This window comes from Diachasmimorpha longicaudata, chromosome 3 (genome assembly GCF_034640455.1).
Source record: "Diachasmimorpha longicaudata isolate KC_UGA_2023 chromosome 3, iyDiaLong2, whole genome shotgun sequence".
In the NCBI taxonomy this organism is placed as follows: Eukaryota; Metazoa; Arthropoda; class Insecta; order Hymenoptera; family Braconidae; genus Diachasmimorpha; species Diachasmimorpha longicaudata.
This window is the reverse complement of record NC_087227.1, coordinates 11,662,924-11,686,542: the sequence shown is the minus strand read 5'-3', so window position 1 is coordinate 11,686,542 and position 23,619 is coordinate 11,662,924. Positions and strand designations below refer to the sequence as shown.

Below are 23,619 nucleotides of genomic sequence, written 5' to 3'. Positions count from 1 at the left end.
TATTTTTCGTTATGTTTAATTTAATAAGTATTCTTAAACAATCCGATTCAAATGAATATAATTCTATAGAGAAAGATAGATATGTTTAGTCATCTATTCACTATTTTGAGAGATTTATGCTTCATTTGTTTTTTATTCGTGAGGCATTTATTACATTTAGTGAAATAGAAGTTTCTTGCATAAAAACAATTTCATGGCAATTTTTGTTGATTGGATCTCTTCAATTATCTCCATGCACTTCGTGTAAAACGGATGAATGTGTTAGTGAAGAATATTATTCGTCTTCGCAAAGTAATGAATTAACTATTCATTTTTTTTTTCAATTCATTATTAATCCTTGAGTGGAGTGAAAAAACATAGAGCATTAAATGAATGGTTTATTATTCATTTAGAATTATCTGGATAACAGTGGATCATAGTAAAAAAAAATGTAAAGATTCATTTTTTGTAGAAAATTTAATTCTCCACAAAGAATAAATTCTGACTTTTTTCTTTAGCATCACTCATTACCAAAATATTCCAACTATTAACGAGTCTTGAATATTTAACATTTTTTCAAGTTTCCCCACTTCCCTTTCGAATTAATAAATTAATTAATTAATAAATAATGATTATGTTTTTCCCACAAAACAATTTAACGACATCTACGTTGAATGATCTAGAATTCTCTGGCATCTATTGTTTATTATATATTAATAAAAATTACGGATATTTTACAAACATTGGTACCTTAATCAATAAAATTTGTACAGGGTGTCATATAATTTTGTTTAATTACATCATTTTCCCATAATTTCACTCACTCTCATATCAATATCTAATTTTTGCATTTTCAATTAATTACTTGATGAGTAAACGATCAAATCATTGTACGCTTCTCTTTTTCTTTGCGACGAATTTTTTTTTTAATTTATTATTCAGTCGACAATTCAATAAATTGTTAATATCTCTAATTATTTATGAACATGATTTATTAATCGAGAATCACTGGAATCAATCGTACACTGGGGATAATCTGACCTTACGTAAATTAATCAATACCCTCATTAGGAACTATCTAAAAAAAAACAATTTAAAATTGTGAATACGTTGTGCTAACGATTCATCGATTTATCACGAACCGTTGTAAGTACGGAATAAAATAATGAGCAGAAGAATTTTCATGCTGATTAATTAATAGTCAATTAATCAGGTTGTTAATTGAGACCAATCCAATGTGGATTTGATTATTTGGGAGAAAATCTTGGAGGGGGACAACCTCTGAATACTCCCTCCTCTTACCGCCCCCAAAAAATTCTTCTGCTCTTAAAAGCCCTCGGACTATGTAGAAATTTCAATAACCGGTTCAGCAGTGTTATTGTTAATCATCTCACCCTTGTCCCTACAGCCCATTTCAAAGCCATCTCTGATCTCCTTTCTCCCACCTTCGGGGCTCATGCCCCCCTCATCAATGGGACTGACTCGTTCCTCGCTGTACTCATCATACTCATATTCTCCCCTCTTTCCCGTCATAAATTCGGGATGACCAATTCCATAATTATCTCCAGCATACGTGACCTTCCCCATAAACGATCTGATCTCATCGAAATAAGTCTCCTCTCGATCGTTCTCATTGCTACTTCCGGGTGAATCAGCGACGGAAACAACGACACTTCCATCATCAGCCTCATGCTTCTTGAGATGTCTGTCGAGGTTGGTCTGCTGGCCAAAACATCTCTCGCAAAGGGGACACTTGAATGGTCTCTGCTTGTCATGAATATTCCTGACATGGCGCTGAAGATTGCTGGAAATGCTGAAGGATCTCTCGCAATGTTTACACTTGTACGGTTGCTCTCCCGTGTGCGTTCGCAGATGTCTCGTGAGATTCGCTGATCTTGGAAATACTTTGCCACAGAATTTGCAAGAATACCTGTCCTTGATTTTACCCAGAGGATGATGCATCACAGTCTCTTGAAAGGGTTTTACCCCAGGAAAATTCATTGGTGGTCTTGCCAGCATGTCGAAACCCGGTCTATTGAGACCATTCATGAGATTCCCCAAAAATGGAAGACCCCTTGTTGGTCCGAAGTGGGGTAATGGTGGGAGAAGACGTGAGTCGGGAGCCGATGGTGGCGCTGAATGAAAGCCCGGAAATGTTCCTGGATTTCTGTACATTGCCTCTATGAACATCGGATGAATTGGGCGTGGATAGGAGATGTGAGGGGGTGTATTCGGAAGATGCTGTTCTTGGGGATGGGATATCGGTACTGGGGATGGTGGAGAGTCCTGATAATCATGGATATCACGATTTTTACTCAATCTTCCTAATTTGTTTGTTTTGCTCGTTTCGCTGATTTTGCTCATTTCACTCATTATTCTCATTTCCATATTTCTCTTGCGCTCCTTATCCTCGTCATCAACAGACGTCTTGACCTCCGGAGTAACCGTCCTCGGTACTGGTAATGGTGATGGCGTTCGACTCTCGGCAATTCTGGACTCTTCAGGTGTCTCAGTCTTCTTCGTAACTCGTAGATCAAGTGGTTGATCAGTGGATTCAGATGATGATGATTCAGTCTCCATTTTTTCAACTTGTGTATCACGTTTCTTGACTTCATCATCACTGTCTTGGGTGGGGTGGATATTTGGTCGTGCAGGTGATGGTCTGAATGTTGATGTAGCTTCCTCCGCAGCGGATGGTGAGACTTTATTTGTTGAGAGAATTCTCGGGGGTGTGAATCTCTCTTTCTTTGGACTATCGCTTTGATTTCGCTTCGGATCCTCATGGATCTTTGGAAAAATAAGGGGAGTGTTGAGGAAGTTCGGGGTGTTGGGGAATATTCCCGGGTAAGGCGCCATTAGGCCTGGGGCGTAAAGGGGAAAACCTCCTGGAAGGGAGACTGGTGGACGCGGATACACCAGGAATGGATCACCACCTGACGATGGCAGCTGAGACATGACGGCTGATTGCGGCGGTGGTGGCGGTGGTGGTGGGGGATGAGGATTACCACAGCGTTGTGGATTTGTCGAGTAGCAGAAACGCTTATGCTTCGATAAAGAGGTACCGGTGCTGAAGGATTGTCCGCATTTGGAGCAAGTTATTTGCAATCGGCAGAGAGAATGCATGCGTTTGTGACGGCAGAGATTTGAAAACTGGGTATATGCTTTGAAGCAGACCTCACATCGAAAGGGCTTGACACTGCTGTGAATGTGGGTGTGCTGCTTCAGACCTGACGATGTGGCGAAGGTTTTTCCACACTCGGTGCATGCGTGACTGCGGGCACCAACGTGGTTCGTACGAATGTGACGTTGGAGATTGGAGGCGTCCGTGAATACCTGGAGAGGTGTCTTCCATTAGACTTGGAAATGCTTTTATGCCTTTGGGGGCGGGAGTGAAGATCGGAGAACGGGGCAAAATAGACCGGCGCGGGGGATTGACCGGAGACATTTCAATTTTTAAACATGAAGGACTTACGATGCTTTAAAACTCGATTCAAAATTTCTTTGTAATTGAAGATTTTGAGGTAATATTCTTGGAGGACTGATGATTTTGAAAGGTCTCTTTTGCGCCGATCTCCTTGGAATTAACTGGGGTAAATAGTTACCTTTGGACAGTTTTCGCAAGGGTACTTTCGAAGGTGTCCGTGGATAAGAGCTCGATGGCGGACTAGCAGGGGACGCCAGGCGAATCCTCGGGAACAGCTGTCGCAGTAGTGTTGGTCCGAAGGGTATCGATGACTGGTCACCAGATGACAATCCAATCTGAAATGAGATTATAAAGATATCGATTAGAACTTAGTTTAAGAATGTCATGACCATTATGCATTTGAAAACTAGTCTTTTCCTTTGAATCAATAGATTCCAAATATTTACCTTGAATTTTAACATAATGTTACATAAATTATATTTTTGTTTACATCCCCGTCTTGTGACAAAATCCACCCAAAAAATTATGACTTAAGAAACGTTTAAAGGCACCCTGAAAAACTTACTTGAAAATTGAAAATGTTCGTGTTGTGGGCTCGATAATAATCACCCCCTCCCCTCCCCCCGGAGGTAAACACAGATGAACTACCTCAGTCTTTTCATATTATTTCATATTTTCCTCTAATTCTCATTAAAAAAAAATCAGTGCGGGGTAATCGGATGTGGAGATGATGACTAAGTGACTGGAGTAGCTTCCGAGGCGATAAAAGACCCCTTCAGAGTTCCTGAGATTGGACGAAGTAAAAAGCGAGGGGGTGAGTTTGGACGTCACGTCAGATCGCCACCCTTATATTGTGCAGGATGTGCATGGTGTGGGAGCATTGATTTTGCCAAAGGCCTTTTCCCTTTAACCCCTCCGAAGCCACCCTCTTCACTCGGTGTGCACTTTCTTTGGAGGCACCAAACGTGTCGTGTGAAAGCCATTCCACGTGTGGTGAGATAGTGCCTCTGTTGTGACGCTGTTTTGCGTCAGATGAGCTGGGAGCACGCGATGCTTGATGATATACACGGACGTTAATGGCAAGGGGATGAGGATGGTGGCTCGCCCCTTCGCCCCGGAGGTAATGTGCGGACCTCGTTTGCGTGGAATTTCGCACGCGCGAGGTATTCTGATTTGACAACAGGTGATTTTCAAAGATTTTTTTTGCCGAAATTTATGACAAATGAGTGGGGATGGGTTCGCAGGATTCGTCATCCATTTTGAAAAGGAAGCTACGGGCTTTAATTTTACACCGACATAACAATAGTTCCTTTAAGGACTTGAGGAAGAGAAACAAAGAAATCTAAAATGGGTCAATTTGACAGCCAGAGAAATTAGCACCAGAAAATTCAATATATGGGGCCGTTGGTCCTTGTTGAAAATTGATTTGCTCTACAAATGCGAGGAATAGCCGAAAATAGGTCGCCATATCGGATTTTTCAACAAAAATTTTCGAGGCATTCTACCAGGATAGCTCCTGCTTCTGTCTCATTTCACTGTATCCGAATGAAAAACCCCAAAAGCTCTCCGTCCCTCCCCCATTTTTTTTCTATTCACCAACAAAGTGATCAATCAAACTCGACTGCTGACTTGTTGATGAGTCAATCGACTCCATTAGCCCTCACTCAGCGCCCCATAGATGGAAAAAACATTGAAAATGCTCGCGTGATTGCGTCTTCATCGCGTATGAATGACACCCATTGAGATTTCTGATAAGTTAACGGGGGTGGGTTGACGCTACTGAATTATTTCACTTCGATAGTACAATTGGATTTGTCGGCAATAATCAGATGGTTACGCGGGTAACGTGGCTCCGTTGTAAATGGTTATGAATTTACCATGACAGTTTCGTTATTCTTTATAACTAAATTGATTCAACAATAAAAAAAATTCATCATTTTTCGGAAAAAATAATTTCTTCCCTCTACAATGAGTGAATTCCAGTTTGAAGGGACATTAAGGGTTTTTCATAATAGGTACTTACACGTCAATCTCTTGAAAGGGTTTGTCACAGACTGGACACCGAATTTCCCCTTCTTCGTCCTCCTCTCGCTCCTCGTCGGCTGTTCCACTGTGTTGGGAACCTGTAACAATAACAACAATAAAATTAATCACCTATTTTCCATAATTTTATTTCCAACAGATGATGTAAAATCAATTTTCTAATCGAAATTTCATCGTACAAAAATTGAAGTTGAAAATCACTTCCATGAAAATTTCCATTCAAGGAAATACTTTATTTTCCCGGATTGAAGTCTCCATAAATAAATTGAAAATGTCCCGATAAAATCGCGTGACGAAACCAACACACAAGTCATGTCAGAATATTAATAATTGAGTGCGAAAATGGGAGAAAATGATATTGAAGATGGACTCGTTGATAATTCAACATCAATAATTATTTCGTCACGGTAAAAAAAAAACAGGAACGTCGAGCATACAACGAAAAAAAAAATTCAATAATTTACAATAAAAATATTGTTGGTCACACAAAAATTAATCACCTTATTTAAATTTAATGATTGTTTAATGAATACTAATAATGATAAAATTTCGTTGGGTGGGTATTAATTCGCACTTAGTTCTTCCGAAAGTAGTAATACACCAGGAGAATGCTCATCGACCGCAATCCAACACACAACTAACACCGGAGACAGTGGGGTAAAATGATGCACCAGTAACCGGTGGATCAGAGACAGTCCTCTATGACATGAAATGCAGTAAAAGCCCCTGTCCCCCTCTCCCACCCCCTCTCGGCAGGGGATGTTTTACCGTAACAGAGTGGCCATTGGTAAAAGCACAGGGTGCGCTAGCCAATCACAATGTAGACCGGTTTTCACCCCCAAATATGTCACGACAGCAGGTAAAATCAGAGAGAGAGATGTACAAGGTGTTCGGGTGTGCAAGTGGGGTTGGCGATGAGAGGAGGGGGTATAGCCAGGTAAATATTATTTATTGCACCAGATTAAACGTCCTAAATACGGGTAATATAGGTTTCGGGGTAATAATATTGAAACGTTAGTGAACTAAGAGCTTTGGAATGTGACTAAGGTTTTGGGAACGTTTGAAAAATGCAAAGGATGTTCATAAAATTTGAAAAAAAATATGGAACTCACAGTTCTGCAGATGATGGCGAGATTGAGTCATAAAATTGAACCGACGATATAGCTCTTTTTCACAAAAGTTACATGAAAAATTTATTGAACATTCCCGGATAATTATGTGTACTCGTGCAAAATTGGTACAATGTCCTACCACTATTTTCGCTCCTAAAGTTCATGGAACGTAATTCATAATAACATTTTTTATTTATTGTCTTTCATTGGAGCCTGAAAACCTTCGGGGCAAAATGGATCCTCATCTTAATGACTTAATTAAAATAAGATAAAAAGATATATAAATAAAAATAATTCCGTGGGAAAATGATATCCGGACAAATGTTGTTTAAAACTTGACAAAAGAACAGTTTTAATGGGTAAAAAATATGTTGAAAAATGTAAGGGGGTGTTAGCCTTGTCCGGTAACCTCTTAACGGTTATTTAAATCTCCCAGTACACTTGTCCAAGCCATATGGCTAGAGGAGCCTCGATGTTTGCCCCCCAACGAACCTTCATGGGAACTGGCCACGGTACACCGACGTAACCGCCCCGGAGGCTCTTTTCTACCCCCTGCAGACGTCTATTTTCATCGTTGACGCTACTCCCTCCGCATCTAATTCGAGACTTGTTTTTTTTATTCCTAGAACAATGAGAGAATCGTGCGGTTGACCTCGTCCATTACAACTGTTTTAAAAGAACAATTGGTCTATGATGCCGCTATGATCCTTGTTGACGCCCCTGAAAAATATGAGGAGAAATATACGTCCCTTCTGAGAAATGCGGATTATCCAGGATTCTAACGGGAATAATTTCGGAGAAAGACGGGAAATAGTATTTCGTTGCAAATTAGTCTGAGCTTTTGGCTAAAACGTCTCCATCTCCATCACACAAAAAATTAAAGATCCTCAATTTTCCCAGGAATAAAAATGTCTAAAATTCCCTTATAAACTAGACCTCAAATGGCAGCATATGCCTATCTTTATGACCATAATCTCTAATAATCAAATTTATTCCCTTCGTTCCTCTCAAAATTTTAATGAAACTGAACATGTGAATGAGAATTGAATAGAATCACTCCATCTGACGAGTGACTTCAAGCTGTCGCAGATATTATGTTAATTCAAGGAGTCAAATGAGAGGTACCTTTCTAGTACCGAGTCACGTTGCGGAAAGTCAACAGGTGGGATTCCAAAGCCAAACGACACCCCCTGCCAAGTCAGTTGGCCGTTGCATGGGAAAAAGTAACGGAAATCAATGTTCCCCGTAACCCCAGCTCTATCCACACGTACCCAGAAGGTTTTTTCCATCGTTATTAGACAATGAATTGTACCGGGGAAAATGATCATTATACATTTTTCAGAGTTAACAAAATTGCAAGGCAAAACCGTTCATTGTATTGAGATTTGTCAATAGTTAGAGTGTTCGGATAATTCGTGTGTTCGTTCGCAAGATATATTTACTATTTACTGAGAGGAGTTTGGAACCCCAGAGGTGACAATTTAAATTTTATGAAAAAAATATTGGCCGATAAATCAAAATATTAGACACGCCTCCACTTTTGAGGGATATCCCAGGGACGATCAGACTCGTGTCGCTTTTTTTCATCTCAAATGTCCGCATCATTAGCCCGCTAGGATGATTCAGATAGGGTTGTGAATGCATGAGACCCGCAGATCAACCCCCACCCTTTGAAATGGTGTCGCGTGCCCTTTTGTGTCAAAACCCCTTTCCCTCTCCTTCTATTTTCTCCACCTCTTTTTTTTTTCATTTCATCTGTGCATGAGCCTGCTTTACGCGCGTGTTAATCGACAATGCAGAGTCATAAATTATCGAGAACCCTAATAGAGACATCTAGTGCACGAGGGACAGAGATTTCACGAGAAGAGAAAAAAAATAGAACGGGGTTAGGGAAAAAAATTATTTCTCTGCGGAAAATTGGGACGATAAGTCATGGTAAATGACCCTGCCAGATGCACCCCCTTCGTTTCTCAGTTCTCGTGGTTCACCAAATGTTTTTTTTATGGATTTTCGGATTTTTAATGGGCTAGTATGTGTGCATGAAGGATATCCAAGTGTCTTTTGCAGTTTATAGTTAACCGTGGCGACAGGACGCATTCAAACATCTTCAGTTACCTAATTTGTCCATTAAATTCGTTCTAAATTCTAAACGCGTGAATATTTAACATCAATGCAATGGCATTTGTCAGAATTTGAATACGTCTTCATCGTGAGCAAAGACGAATAAAAGTGCTGATAATTTTCAAATGATAAAAAAATATTCATGATGGCCTGAACATTAGATCTGAGGTTTATTTGTCGTCTGAAGCCCCCATTGTATGTTTTTCACCCCACGTAGGCGTGTTAAACTGATTCTGCCGTGTGTACAAGCCTCACAGACAAAAAGTGATCCTGCAGGAGTTGAGCAGATGCTGGAGGGGAGACGAGCTACAAAAGGTAGATGTCGTTTGTTTGACATCATTATTCTCATCCCAACAGTGGTAGTCATAAACCATATTTTTATGATTATTTGTAGGCGGACAAAGCCTTCACAATTCATGAGCCTTTCAGACAATGAAAATATCAATTACAATTAATATTTAGATTAATCAACGAGGGAACTGCGTTTTGTGTTTGATCAACTCCATTGAATTTTCATGTAGCTCTCCTAACGGAAGAACAGCGGGAAAAAGAGCGAAAATTCGAATAATTCCGAAATCTCATTAAAAATTCACCTGAAATTATCAATGACTTGACTTTGACAATTTGAAAGAGCCCCTCTTCTCGCCTCCCGCTAATAAACACCTTCTGGAGCTCTTAATTAATTTCCCAGAATTAACATAGGCCACTAAGCCTCGACGTAATTGCTCCGGCGAGTTTCACCACTGCTTATGTCCCATAAAACTGCTCCTTGGCTGTTTAAACCCCGCCCATATCTCAGCTACCCCAGGAGGTCACCCCCTCAACATGGAAAAGATCCCAAGAAAATGAAAGCAGGGGTTGAACAAAAAATTGAAGTAAAAAATTTCAACCGTTTGATTTGTGAAGCTTTCACTTATCCGTTATCCCCCATTTGTTTTCCCTTTTATTCACTTGCACGGGACGAACCTTAGTCCATAATTACACGTAAACATTTAACCGGAACCCAGTTGAGGTCATTTCCGGCCCAGGTCGGCTCGTGACTTTCCATCCCTTAAATAATTCCCAATGATTTCCGGGCATCGCAGACAGAATGAAATGAATTTATTTTTTGTAAAAAATAGTAGAAACAAAATTAGTTATTCTATATCTATTATTAATGTAGATAATTATCAATGAATTGTTATGAATCCTTGATTATTATTGTATTAACTGTGTAGCTTGCAATTAGATATTTAGATGATTAATAACGAATGGAGATACTTTCAAGTTATTGACGCAGTAATTGCTACTGAAATTGCGCGAATGGAATCGGTTGGTTGGGGCTACCCCCCTAGAACTGTCTCCTCAATCTGAAGACATTTTTTTACTCTTAAGTTAGGGTAGTATACAGTCACGAGCCGTGCGATTCAACTTGGACAATAATCCGAGTTTTAATTACTCGCGACATCTGGCTGTCGCATTTCATCCCACCCCATTCACCGGTAGTCGTAAGAGAGTTACAACTATGATAACTGTCGTCCTGTTGGGGTTTATAAACCATCTGACAAATTCAAATGTTTTCCTTCAAAAAGAACCTGGGCTTTTTACTTTCATAGATAAAATCATGGCTACTAAAAATTGTGGAATACTTTTCCAATTTTTATATTTATTTTGTTTATTCTCACATCCAAGAGATGCGGCGTGAAACTTTGTTCAATTAAATATATATGAAAATCTCGGTTGAAAAGGCAATTTTTTCCATCTTCCACTTTCTCCCCCATAAAAATGATTCACCCCCACTCCCCGGGGTTAAAAATCTCCATTAACCGAGCTAATCAGTCCACCGGGATCAAAGGGAATTGGCTCGTGCCCCTCACAATGCTGAGATAATCAGTACGTGCTGAGAAACCAGCACCACCCACTCAACGTAACGTCCAGGTGAATCACGACCAAAGTCACCAAGCATAACGACCCCTGCATGGGTCAGTCTCACATAAGGCCTTCACGAATCACGATTAACCCTCACCTGTCCCCTGGATAATCGTATGCACACGAGTGCTACTGACTTCGATGTGTATCGGAAGGACCGCCGAGTGTCACACTCGGCTCCATATCCGGTTTGAAACGTCACACGTGTGGTAATTTCAATTTATCAATTTGATTCTCAGTTTTACTCACCGGTTTCACGATCGTTTCTGTCCTCAGTGGTGTTCTCACCGTGCAAGTCCTGGAGTTGGAGGGGTTCTCTTGGACCCATCAAGAGCTCCTCCCCGGTAGGGATGTCTCGCACTGCTTCGTAGACAATCTGAAAATATATTTTCATTTTAATTGATTATGATTTACGTGACAATTTCGAAGAGGCTAGACAATCTCCGCCAGACAATAAAAATTAATGAACCCCTGATCGGTCGACCGGGAGTTTGATGTAAAACCGATTGGTCGGGACTTCTCTGTTCACCCCACCAAGGGGTGACTTAATAACTAAACAGGCTGTATACACGCCCGCCACTGAAGGAGGAGTTGTCTTTCTGGCACCCACACAGCCTGTATCAGGGTAACATCATACCCATGTGTCTAAGTTCGCACGGAATCAACGCCTGCACATTGACTCGCCCACACTTCATAAAACCCTGGGGAATCAGAGAGCCGTGACCACTCGTTGCACACCTATCTCGTGCTACGATTTATTGGAATAAAAATCCAATTGAAAACACTTGACGCATCACACGATCATATTGTCTGCTGTTCAACGGTTCAGGGCGGTTTCAACAATGGGAAGTCATTTAGGGGAGTCAAGTGGAGAGAAGGAGGGGGACAGTGAACACATGTCAATGGGGTGTTTTATTGTTTTTTTTGGTAATTAGACTGTTTGTATCAATTTTAGGAATCCGTGACAGATGAGAAATTCGTTATAAAAAGGGTTTAAGGATTTTAGGGCCAACTGATAGGGTGAACAGAGCTAGTGCCGTCGAAAATTATATTATTTTTATTTTTAACGGACTTTGTTGTTGTTTCTTACCTCTCCACCTATCAGAACATGTCGCATGTTGACAGCTTGCGGATTGCTGGTGCTCCTGATGTATTTGAGCCAATTGCTAGCTACGCGAGAGGCGTCCAACCATCCTCGGACTCCACTACCCGAGTGTCGAACCTAAGCCAACAAAAAAAAAAATACATGTGAATGGATTCCGGATGTTTTGAGGGGCGAAAATACTAAATTGTTTCGACTATCGAATTAATCAATTTAAAGGAAGAAGTGGATCAGTGATTGTGGAGGAATATTGAACTCCGGGACATTGAGTTTGATGGTTTAATGCTCTCAAATTTTCCTTTCTCACCCTTGAAAAACGTATCACGACTGATGACGTTTGAGGGCCATCAAGTAAATCGTCGTCGTGTGCCAAAGAACGAACAACTGATGCTTTTAAGTCTCGAGACAAGTGATTTTTAACAATTGTCTTGGGCTACCGCACCGCCTCGCTTGACGCTTGGTCGACCATGCGAGCAGCAAAAGCAGGAGTCATTTCGCTCAAACCCCCAACACGATAGTTCCACTCACGGTGGGATCCACACCCCAGAAACTCTCGGGGGGAGGCGGAATGATCGTTGAGTTTTATCGTTAGTGAACCTTTCACCCCAACCCTGGGTCGAGACGCGGGCACTTGTCACCGCCATTTGGACCAATTGTCACAATTTTAGGCGTGCGAATAGCTCCATTCATTAGATATTATGTTGACTGTTGATGGTGGAGTTCATGTTTAAGGGCTTTAAATATTTTTGAAGAGAATTATTTGGGGACTAGATTTGAGAGTTAAAAAAAACTTGTTAATTATCAAGTTGATGGAAAAATTGATGAGCGGCTTGATCACGGCCTGATCTGCTCATAGGGGATGATAATATGCTGGGGATCGTGATAGTACGTCCCACCTGTCGGAGATACTCGAAACTAGCCCCCAATCAATAACCCAGTGCTCACAGGTGAGTGGATAAGTTAGGTAATTGATCTCGCTCTTTACTCGTTGAGCCTAAATTTGTTGTTACAACCGAGCTCACTCAGCCTCATCAGACTGATCCTTGGGGACCCTGGATAATCCTGGGGCCTTCTCTCAACCGTGTACACACCCGGTCTAGTGGACCATTCTGGATGAAAACATCGGATGAGCTGATGGGTATTATTTACACTTCGACACTTTCTAGGGTTTTATTTTTACTACTGTATAACACACTTTATTTTCACTGCCATTCATGTGACATTTTTCTTCATTTTTTCGGTTGGAATAGCAGAATCCTTCATATTTTCAAAACAAAACAATACGTGTTCTATATTGTTCATCAAATTTGGGTATTTGATCATTTTTTTTCAAATCACGCGGCTTCCCACGACTCTATGTGAGATAGAAATCCAATTTAATGATTTGAAAAGTCGAATGCAATTAATTATCATGTGTAAATGCCTAGAACTAGTGCGATAGCTTCCGAAAGCATTGAATCACTTTAATCACATTAATTTCCAGTTGACAACAGTTGGGAACGTGACTGAAAAACTGGAAGCCCTCGATTATAAATATAGATCCTCACAGAGACAAATCTGTCTCCCGAATTGTCCGCGCATGTCCACAACCGCCGACAAAGCTTTTTCGAAAAAAAAAGATGGGGCCATAGAAACGAAGTAAATCGCCTGCTGCGAGAGAACTTCTGCATTTCTCGGTCACTTGCGGGCATCAGGGTCGCACTAGTGGGCGCCGAGTTAACGCATCATTGTCAAAAGGTGTGACAGACCTGTGGATCCTAATCTGTCGTGTTACCCCCATTGAGTGGTCCATTGTCACTCGTCGTTCGTGCCCATCTCAGTAAAATGCATCTTAAGCCCCTCAACTTCACCCCCGTTGTGATGCTGTGAAATAGTCGTGTCTCGGTATACTTTTGTTACTGTTTCTGGGTTACATATATCTTGGGGCGTGATCGGTAACATCTCTTTGTGGTTTCTGATGGCCAGATAAATATTTCTGTTTTGTAGAAATGAAAGTTATGACAAACTAATAAGAAAATGGTAAAAAAGAAAAAAATTGAGTTTTTCATTCTGCTGCTCAGACGATATTTTCTTCGGTGGATTATTTTTTCGTCACTTGTTCATGATCATTATTCGAAAAATACCAACAAGAGTGTTGAGCATTCGCAACCCTCGCAGTTATTGAAATGCGATAGCTGACGACATCTGAAGAGACACGGGAAGCATTGTGAGGCGATATGGAAGCAATATCGTCAAATTATCTGGTAAATAGAAAGCTAATGATGGATCATGAAGGGGGCCTGCTTTTGACACGCAAAACGATATAATTTATACTGTTAGATACAAAAGGAGGGTAGCTTCTCCCTTGGTTTTTACGAGGGGTTTACGAAAATTATCGGTGAATAAAAGCCGGTGCGAGGGTGGCATCTGCTCTGCATTAGATACGGGTCGAGGAGCACCCACCTTATGCCGCCCTTCGTGTTATTTCTACTGGGCCAGTGTCAAGTGGGTCAAGTACTGATTTTTCCCCGGGGAAAATTATTGACAATCAACTTTCACTTTCTCCTGTCGCCTTTTTTTATTCAAAAATTTTTTTTTATCAGAACTTTTGATGTCATTCAACCGAAACCCGCGTGGCCAAATTAATTATCATCATGAATTTAGTTGTACGAAGGTTTCGAATAATTAAGGGATTATTGCATGAAGTGCAGCCCCTGGAGCCCATAAATTGGGTAAACTCGACTAGAGCCAACGTTCCTCCTGTGCAGATAACGGCCGTCTCTCAGCAATAACCGATTGCTCCCGGGGATCAATTAAGGATTAATTAAGACGCTACCAGGGAATTAGACAAAGATGTCGCACGTTTAAGTGGAGGCAGTTGGCAAGTTGACAGAAGCGTCGTCGGTAGGCTATTCATTCCATAACTGTGTTTCATAATTAATTAATTATGAGGCGTTAACAATTGGAGCTATGAACCAATCGTTGAATTACTCAAAATACAATAGCGTAAATTGAATGGGTCGCTAACCAACCGTTTTTTGTAGTTTAAAATTGCAATAAAAAATAAAGGATAAATGTTATTTTCGAAAAATCGAGGAAAACGTTTGAGTGTTCATTTCCGGCTTTTTGGTCATGTAATAATGAAGGAAAAGAGCTTAAAGTGGTGGTGAAACGCGTGAAAGCGAGTGTATAACCTCTCCCCTCAGTCCCCTGTCAGTGCTATTGGGATTGGGGCACATGCTGTGAACGCTAAAAGCATTTTTGCGTAGAGTTATCCGACCCTCGGTAACTATCACACAACCACTGATCCGTAGTTTTATTCATCAAACTGTTATTCCATGTTCTGTCATCATATTTTCGCCTACACAGATACCCTCACCTAATAAACACAATTCTAATTGTTTAGCCAATTAAAAAAATTTTAATGGAAATTCCATGAATCTTGACACCGAGTATTCATATTAGATTGTAAAATAAATAAATAAATCTCGTCTCCATGTCCCCAAGAACAACGACGAAGATAGAGAGTCCAGAGAGGATCTTCCTCACTGCATGGTTTCCACCATAGGCCAACAAAACACATGATCGCTCCCTTTGTAACCTCACACCTCCAAAAAATCCAAAAACTGGCTATTTCCATGAAAAGAATAGAGATCTTTCCTCTATGGTTTTTCTGGTGCTGAAAATTCCGGGCATTTTCGGACAGCATGGAGAATCCCCTGAATGGGAACAGAGAGGTCCCTTATAATCGGTAACGTTCCGTGTCGTGTCAATTGTTGAAAGAGAGACATCCAGTGAGCGTTTGGATTATACTACGATTGTCGATTGCCATCTCGGTTGGTTGAGGATTCATCCGTTTTTCGTTATTCTTTTTTTTTCTCCAGAAGAATATCTCTTTCTGGGGAACGTGTCCCAGAGAATGGAGATATTATTGACAGATATTGATCTCTCCGCATCACAACTGTTATCGATTCGAACACGCAGCAGACGTCGATGGAAATACATGCGACGAAATCTTTCAACAATTTTTTTGAGGAGATAAAACTTGTCAAAATGAAGTTGAAAAAATTTTAGCTGAAGAGCTCAGCACTAGTTTTGAAGTCTGGGACTCAATGGGTAACCGTAATACACTCAAAGGTTCCTGAATATCGGCAGTAAAGATTTCCCTTTTCAAATTCTGCCAAAAATAGTTGTGCTGTTCAAGTATAACGGATACCCCTTGAATTACCTTTATCCTTGCAAAACAGGTACCGCCAACAATGAGTTGACACAACAGGTATACAGAGAGGCTTCAGCCCTGGGCGATCTATATTCTCGTGTATATTGACCCACAACTCCCCTCATGGAGGCAGATTAGTTCGATAATTGTTGAGCCTATGCAAGCAAGTCTAGATTAACCATCAACAAGTCAGCATTGACACTGCTGTAACTGTACCCAACTCCACAAAACTGAAAAAGCGTGCGGAAAAGTGCAATTTATCTCAACGAAATCCCCTGATATACGACTTCCTTCTGCCGTACAATACAATATTGCTGGTGGCCCCGAAATACCTCAAGCCCACCCGGAAATTCGCCGAGGACATCAGTGTGACTCACGCCGATCTCCAAGACAATTGGGAAAACATCAAAAGCAAGTGGTGCATTGTTTCCAGCAAATTGTAAGCAAACGCGGCACTTGCTTGACTTCTCGTTATGAGAGTTTCTAACAAGTTCAATTAAATCAAGACTATCAATGGCTTCCTACAGAAACAGTCGTCAACTGGCCCCTCAATCGTAACGCCGTCTACAGGTCTGGAGGAGGCGACAGAAAAAGACGTATTTTTCGTCTTTTTAAGAAATTGAAGAAAATACGAATTAATGAGGCAAAATGGGTCGGTCAAGAGAATGAATTTTAATTTTATGAAAATTATTGAAAAACTTGTGTTTTTTCAAATGTTCGATTATTTTTTGGACAATTCGCTTTGACCAGTTTCATTTACGAGATGACCACAGAGGGTTATTCCCGTCAAGGTATGACATCCCAACAATAAGTCATCCCCTGAGGGTCTGATTGTCACTTGTTTCCTGCTTTCTCCACTCTCCATTTCGTCTCCTCTTTGTCAGTGAAGAGAAAAAAAATTTAATCCCGAATGGAAAATATCGAAGGTCACGACACAGCCGTAACCCTACGCCTTGAGAACTTGGATTTTTTTCGTCCCGTTGGATCGATTTGAATAACTGTTTTGCTGGGCCGAGAGCAATGGAAATGTCTCTGGGCTCAGCCCACTGGGTTTCTGGTGCATGCGCAATGATTTTGTCATTGTGAAATCACTTCCGGGGCTTGACCAGAGACTCTTCAACCACTGGCGTGGACAATAAATACTTTTAGAGTGCACCTAATCGCTGCAACAATAGAGCAAAACCCAGGGCTTGTTCGATTTTTGCCAATTTTGGGTGGAAATTCAACGGAATCTTTCAACGTCCTGGAGGGCCTTTCATTTTCGGGGGGATTTTTCGATTTATGAATAGCGAGGGTGAAGTGCACGATTCTGTTGCCTGAAGTATACCGAAGTTTTCCGAGCTAAACGAAATATCGAATTTAGTTGCTGTACGAGTGAATCAATGCTGTCAAGAAAATGAAAAATTCAAATGTTCAACAGAAATTTTTACGAATACATAAGGATATAATAAAATCATCTCTGACAGTTACAAATTCCCGTTCGATAGACAGAGTGCGTTTTGAATAATAAATGCATAACCTCAGACCACCTCGAATGCAATAAAAGACAGCGCGTCACGTGTCGAGAAGGGGATCTCCAGCAGTCGAAAAAATTTAAATGTCAAAATATACAAGCACGTTACAAAGGTGTATCATGTCTCTATTACCATAAGGTGGAAGGTGTGCAGAAGTGTCAATCAAATTCAACATGCAAAAAAAAAATGATGAAGAAGAAATAAACTCGATCCTTGAGAAAAGGACTAGTTAGTCCCTACTCAGGGGATGGTATACGCTTCTACATTATTTTTTTGTCATTGTATCGAGGCTCGAGTCGATTATTCGGTGACTCGTTCTCTTTATTATTCTCGAATCATGTTTTGGGGACACTATGATTCAACCCCTCGGGTATTATGTATCAGTATGCCTCGATTACAATATTTTATCTGATTTATTTCATCATATGGAAGATTCATGGGCTGGAAATGCTGAGGATCATTTCAATTTGTAATTATTTAGATTTTTCCCTCGAAATGGAGATATTGTCTTTAATGAATGCAATATTTACAATTTTTCAAGTTACCCAAGGCTCATTTCAATGATGAAGAGATCAATCTCTTTCTATTTTCCCTTAAAATTCTCCAACGAATTTTTTCATTTTTCAAAAGTGCACCTCTAATCCTTTCCTCATATTGCAATCAATCCCCCTGTTCTCTAACTCGCGCCCCCTTCTAATCCTTTCCCACCCAAAAATATCTTCACCAGTGAAAAAAAGCGAATCGGCAATTTTTTCTCCCCGAAAAAAAAAATTGTTTTTCTCGTTTACTCATACCTGGTGGAAAAATAGGGGCTGAAATTTATCGAAGAATGGGAATTTCTGAAGGGTTTACGGGTATCTGTATTACCCCACCTGCCACAGATATTTTTTTACAATATTTTTTTCAGTTTTTTTATATCGAGGGGATACGCGAAAAATTTGAGGGCAGAATTGGGGGGATGTAGAGAGAATAGGATGAAAGGGGCGTGGATGGGATCCTCTACATGACGTTTTGTGCCCAGTGACGCGTGATACCAACGATGCGGCGTGCCTCAGTGTCGACTAAACCAATCTTTAGCTTAGTTCGCTCACGCGTGTAACATCGTAACCATTCTCCTCAACCCCCTTGGGTTTTTCGTTTTTTTTTCAGTGCACCACTCCGTTCAGGAGATGTTCCCGTCGATTTCCTGAATTATTCCGGCCTTTTTGCGGTTCATTACGATTATTACCGGTAGACTGATAGGATTTTAATCCGTTTCCTTTAATGATTCTTGCGATTTGGTTGTATTTATTTGTCACCGGTGACCCACTTTTATTCTACTAGAAAATTTCTAGCATCGGCATTTGGAGCGAAACGAATCGTCGACACAATTGTTTTCCTGATTATTAAAATTTCCTTCTTTTTTCTATAAAATTGAAAAAGCACAGAATCGTGAGCTTTCTTTCTCTCGATTGAATCATTCCTTCCACATGACTTATCTGACACTTCGTGACCGTTTAGCCAGTTTTTTTTTTATCAAAGTGAGAAGCTCTCTCGGGTGCCGTGAAAGTGCACACGCGTCGTGAGCGGTCTTATGCCTAAAGCTTTTTTACCAAATCGTGCGGAAGACCAGACACGGACTATTATATTACCGACTCAGGCTGTTGACGAATTATATTAATGGCCTGTTCAGAACGTGAAGGATATCACGAACCACAAATTATATGATCTGTGGGTACAATTTTCCGAGAATCTCGAAGCGAAAAAATATTTTTTAAAATTGCATTTTCCATTTTGGTGGGAGAATTGGACATCTTAAAAAAAAAATCAATTTTCGCCGAGGTTCAAATGTGGGAGACTAGCGTGGGATGTTGTATAGGCTGTGAGGAAGGGGGGCTTTATACGACCGTGTCCAAGTGGAAAAGAGAATCGTATGTCCACGTGGGACTTGATAGATCGTCGGACGAGAGCGAAGGGGTAGTTTAGGTTTAATCGATCCTGTAATCGCCTAGTCGACAGTTGGTCCGAGTGCCTTTTTGTCGGGCGTTTAGATGGATGATGCCATTTACATTTTGTCAGTGCGCCGTGCGCACCACCAGCCCTTATCATATCTATCACAGTGTCTGGCACGTGAAAATCATTTACTGTAATATGAAAATTTTCAGAGCCTTCTCCCTAAAGAATGAATACAAGAGGAGATTCACTCATTCAGAAACATCTTCCTCAATCCAATTCTCTCTCTCTTCCCCTACCCCCTCCCCTGATTCATTCGTCTGTTTATTCTATGGCAAAACTATTCGGGTTGAGTATCGGGTAGGTGTCCGAGTGGCAATTGACAGATCCGTCAGACGCGGATGACACCTAGAGAACGGTGGAGCCCAGGTGTGGTTGAGTGTCTCCCTTCGTTGGCATCTGCCAGGATAATGCCATGAGGATTAAAAACTTCCCACTTGCATGGGACATACGTCTCGAATATACCTAATATCGATTGGCCTCTGTCCCAACTACCATCTTTCCAGTGAGAGCCAATAAACAGATCGATCATTTTTCAAAACGGTTGCCCCAGTCACGATGATGCTCGATAAGAACTCAATCGCTTCTGGATTAATGTTGTGTGGGTTTTTTTTGTCGATGGGATGTGATAAAAAACGAATTTTCTCATGATGTTATTCGTCGCCAATTGTATTCTCGCTTCAGGTTGAAATGACTTTGCTTGTCATTTCAATTTTTTCAATGTTATTCACTTGTTTTGCACGCAAAAATGGTTTCAATTAGGATTGGACTCACCTCCCACGCGTATCGAGGATTGTACGGATTATTGGTCCATTTTCCCAGGAAGGAGCCGAGCCTGGTACTCCTGGGGATATCCTTTCTCGCACGAACATGGGGTCCCTCATTCAGAGTGCTTCCCACCTCAACCTCTGGCACTGGTGACAGCCACTCGGTTGGGGGGTCTTTATGGTCTTCTGGGTCCCTCGGTTCTTCCTTTATTGTGTCTTCTGTCATCACACCAGAAAGAACATCACAATAATTAGAAGAATAGAAGCAAAATGCGAAAAAAACCCTCATTCTCGAGATAATCACATTATTAGAACAAGCGTAATGTTGGGAGACATTTATCTTCAATTAAATACTTACGGTAATCACTGATGTAACTGTCCCTAGACCTAAAGTCCTTCTGATCAGCCATACGGGCCCAAAAATCTCTGAATTTAGTGTCCTCATTCCTGTCATGCGACTGCATATCCATCATCTGCGGGAAATCGAAGGTCGATGCTTGCCGCAAGTGATAATTCGATGAGTTGCTATTGCCACTTGAGGACCTTACGCACTCCTCCATTTCTGGTGCCTCAGTGACCTCACCAGTGCCACTAGCGGCACCAGTGATTGCCGTTTCACCCTCGTCACTGCTACCTGCAACAAATTGAAGGAGGAATGAGTAAAATGCCGGATAAGATTCAATCTGTTCAATCATCTATCACTGACATCAGACATGAATCAACACTAATCGTGTCATTGAAGCGCCCATAAAATTTCAATTGAAAACATAATATGATAACCCATTTCGTCTCATGATATCTCAAGACGAAGAAAATTAAATTTTAATGGTACAAAATTCTTGGTTTATTTATGTTTTACAGACTAATTCAATAGAGTGGCGTATTCCAGTATTTTTTGGTCAATAAACAATTTTCCTACTCACAAATGAAAGCTTTCCGCCAATTCTTTAAAACAAAATTGAGAAACACAGTAGCTATTGAATTATTTCATTATTATGTCTGAATATAAAAAGATTAATATTTATTGTAAGCAGAAATAGTTTCTCCACATCCATTCATTAACAGTAGCTTCGCGGTTAGCTGAGTGATAACAGTTTGATGTAAGGAAAAAAAGTAGTGAAAATTCACAATAAGAATGAACTACAAAGAAATACTGAAAAAACTACGAGCGTCCGCTTTATCGTGCCGCACGTATTGTTTGCAGTTCCTGAGCTTTGAGTTTACGACATGGGACTATCCTAGGCACACACAAGTGCATTTCATATCGTACCCTGCGGTCTCCACGGTTTCTCACGAATACGACAGGTCCAAGAGATAGGGATCCATCGGGGACTCCTTCTGGGAAGGCGAGTGATAACGAAGAGTGATGTATTTAAGAAGAAGGTAATAACTTTTATTGAGTGGCGGCATTTCTTCTTTTCGGGCTTCGATGAGTGTTTGGATTAGTCTCGCAACTCTGACGTTATCGGAGGATGATTTAGAAGTGATAAATTCAAGTTTTGGAGATAGAGAACGAATAATCTTGATGATCGACCAATTTATTTCTTTGTTTATGTATCGGATGTGTGAGTCACTCCTGAAGATTTCTTCGATGATCTAATTGAGAGTGTTGTAACGACATGGGATATGTCATGACAATATTTTCCATGACATCGCATTATGCCCCATCCCTAGATACCATTGGGAATGAATTTTTAAACGAAAATTCAATCTAATCTGTCTTTCCCACAATTCTTTATTTAGCTGCGCTATCATTTCTCCGGGATTCTCATAGTAAAAAATCCTAGTCACTGGTTTTTCCCTTAGAGCACATCACAGGCCACTCCTGGCATTACTGAAAAAACACAAACCACTTGGATAATCTCGGTAGCTCCCTTACACGCATTTTATGATACCAGCCCAGGCGTCAAGTATCGAGGGATATCGTCTAGTGTTCATGTTCAACGACACCCTCGGTGAGATTACTCTGTTCACTTTTACGATCATCCTCATCCTCTGTCGCCGGTGAATGTCGAAGGCCACTGTTTGTTTAATCGATTAATTCTGTGAGAAGCACTTCAACTTTTCAAGTGATGCGAGAGAATTTCGACTAATCGCAATTGTCACTACCGCGACGTTCCACTTCTCAATTGATTTTTTATAATGATACTCGACATAAAAAACAAAAAGCCCAATGATAATCATACGTCATTTAGGAATAAGTTAATAAAAATGGTATTTCCCTAAATACTCCCCGTCCCTTTATATGTAATTATCATAATTGTTATTGGTGTCAGTATTTCGTTATCACGACGAGTGTTTTTATGGCGTAAGAATAAACGCGATTGCGCTCCAATTTTTTTTCACCCATGATCTAATCTATCATCCTCCTCCGGTACAGCTGACCCCCCGGGAAACCCGCTCTCAAGTAATTAAGTAAATAATTAGGAGAGACTAGGTGTCGGAAGACGAAAGTACTGATACTGCAGTCTGTGGGTTTCACACGCGTATAACCAAACCGCAGTGACTGACCACAGGACATCCTGGGTGATATGCGAAATATTTCCTAAATACCCGCGCTATCCTGAGTGATCACCGGGTAACGAGGTCTCGGGGATGATTGCGGAGGTCAATTAACAGTCCATATACGTCAAAACCATAAATTCAATGGGCTTCATTTCTATCTCGAAAACAGGAACCAGAGGGGCCGTGAAATTGTGTTTTCCTGGTGCAATTCTCTCGTCTAGTGAACTATATACCACTGTCAACTCCTAATTCCTGAATTTACGAGTCTTGAACATGAAGATTTTAACCCGAAAAGCTCACAGATGAGTGAAAATTGAATCTCAACTGATTTCCACCACTAGAATCTCTAATCACCATGGCAATTTATGACTATTAATCACGCAATGTAAGCACTGTCTTCAGACCATGAAGAAATGTATATTTATGATAAGAAAAGTGCTTACCACTCCTGCCCGCCTCTCGAACGCTGAGATCAAGACAACTCATGTTCGTGTCCTCTTGATAAATAAAACTTCACAAGCACATGACAACCCCCGTAATAATGCGTCAAACTATCACGTAAAAAGCATCGCAATTCATCACAAATAAACTCATAATCACAGTATTCACTGTCTTCCTCACCCAGCCCTCGCAGCCAAGGGGTGAGAAGTTACTCCGAGAGGTGAGAGGGAGTGCGCAGAAGAATTCGCGTGCTAAAATGTCCCGGAGGTGCTTCGGGCTGCGGTTGAATAAAAAAACAAAAAAGTACGGGTGGTGTGGGTTCTTAGATAGAGAAGAGTGGAGCTGCGCCGTGTCAGCTAGCTCTTGGCAGACTAGAGTGATCCTAGAAATCAGTTGAGAAGAGGATGGCACTGGTGGGCTCCCGTGGGAGCTGAATCAGGGACGATCCAGTGGATGGGGTGTGGCGATGACGTCTGCTCCGGGATTCTGGTTGGCCCGCAGGCGGAGCCACCC

The 23,619-nt window shown here is 40.9% G+C and overlaps 1 protein-coding gene across 4 annotated transcripts in view; it reads right to left on the bottom strand.

Annotated features, from left to right (window-relative positions):
• Window positions 1-132: 132 nt before the first annotated feature.
• LOC135160811 (histone-lysine N-methyltransferase MECOM-like) overlaps window positions 133-23,619 on the bottom strand; it is a 57,269-nt gene continuing 33,782 nt past the window's right edge. Inside the window, exons 1-8 of one of the 4 annotated variants that reach the window (XM_064117840.1) lie at window positions 23,109-23,456; window positions 20,519-20,794; window positions 20,168-20,379; window positions 11,678-11,809; window positions 10,837-10,963; window positions 5,427-5,526; window positions 3,582-3,738; window positions 133-3,324 (exon numbers count right to left, since the gene is read on the bottom strand). In XM_064117840.1, the coding sequence (XP_063973910.1) occupies window positions 1,321-3,324; window positions 3,582-3,738; window positions 5,427-5,526; window positions 10,837-10,963; window positions 11,678-11,809; window positions 20,168-20,379; window positions 20,519-20,794; window positions 23,109-23,151 (3,051 nt within the window). In that variant the 5' untranslated portion in view covers window positions 23,152-23,456 and the 3' untranslated portion in view covers window positions 133-1,320. Of the gene's footprint in view, window positions 3,325-3,581; window positions 3,739-5,426; window positions 5,527-10,836; window positions 10,964-11,677; window positions 11,810-20,167; window positions 20,380-20,518; window positions 20,795-21,430; window positions 22,063-23,108; window positions 23,457-23,619 lie in introns of those variants that run through there. The other 3 variants (XM_064117842.1, XM_064117843.1, XM_064117841.1) reach the window with 3 other exon arrangements.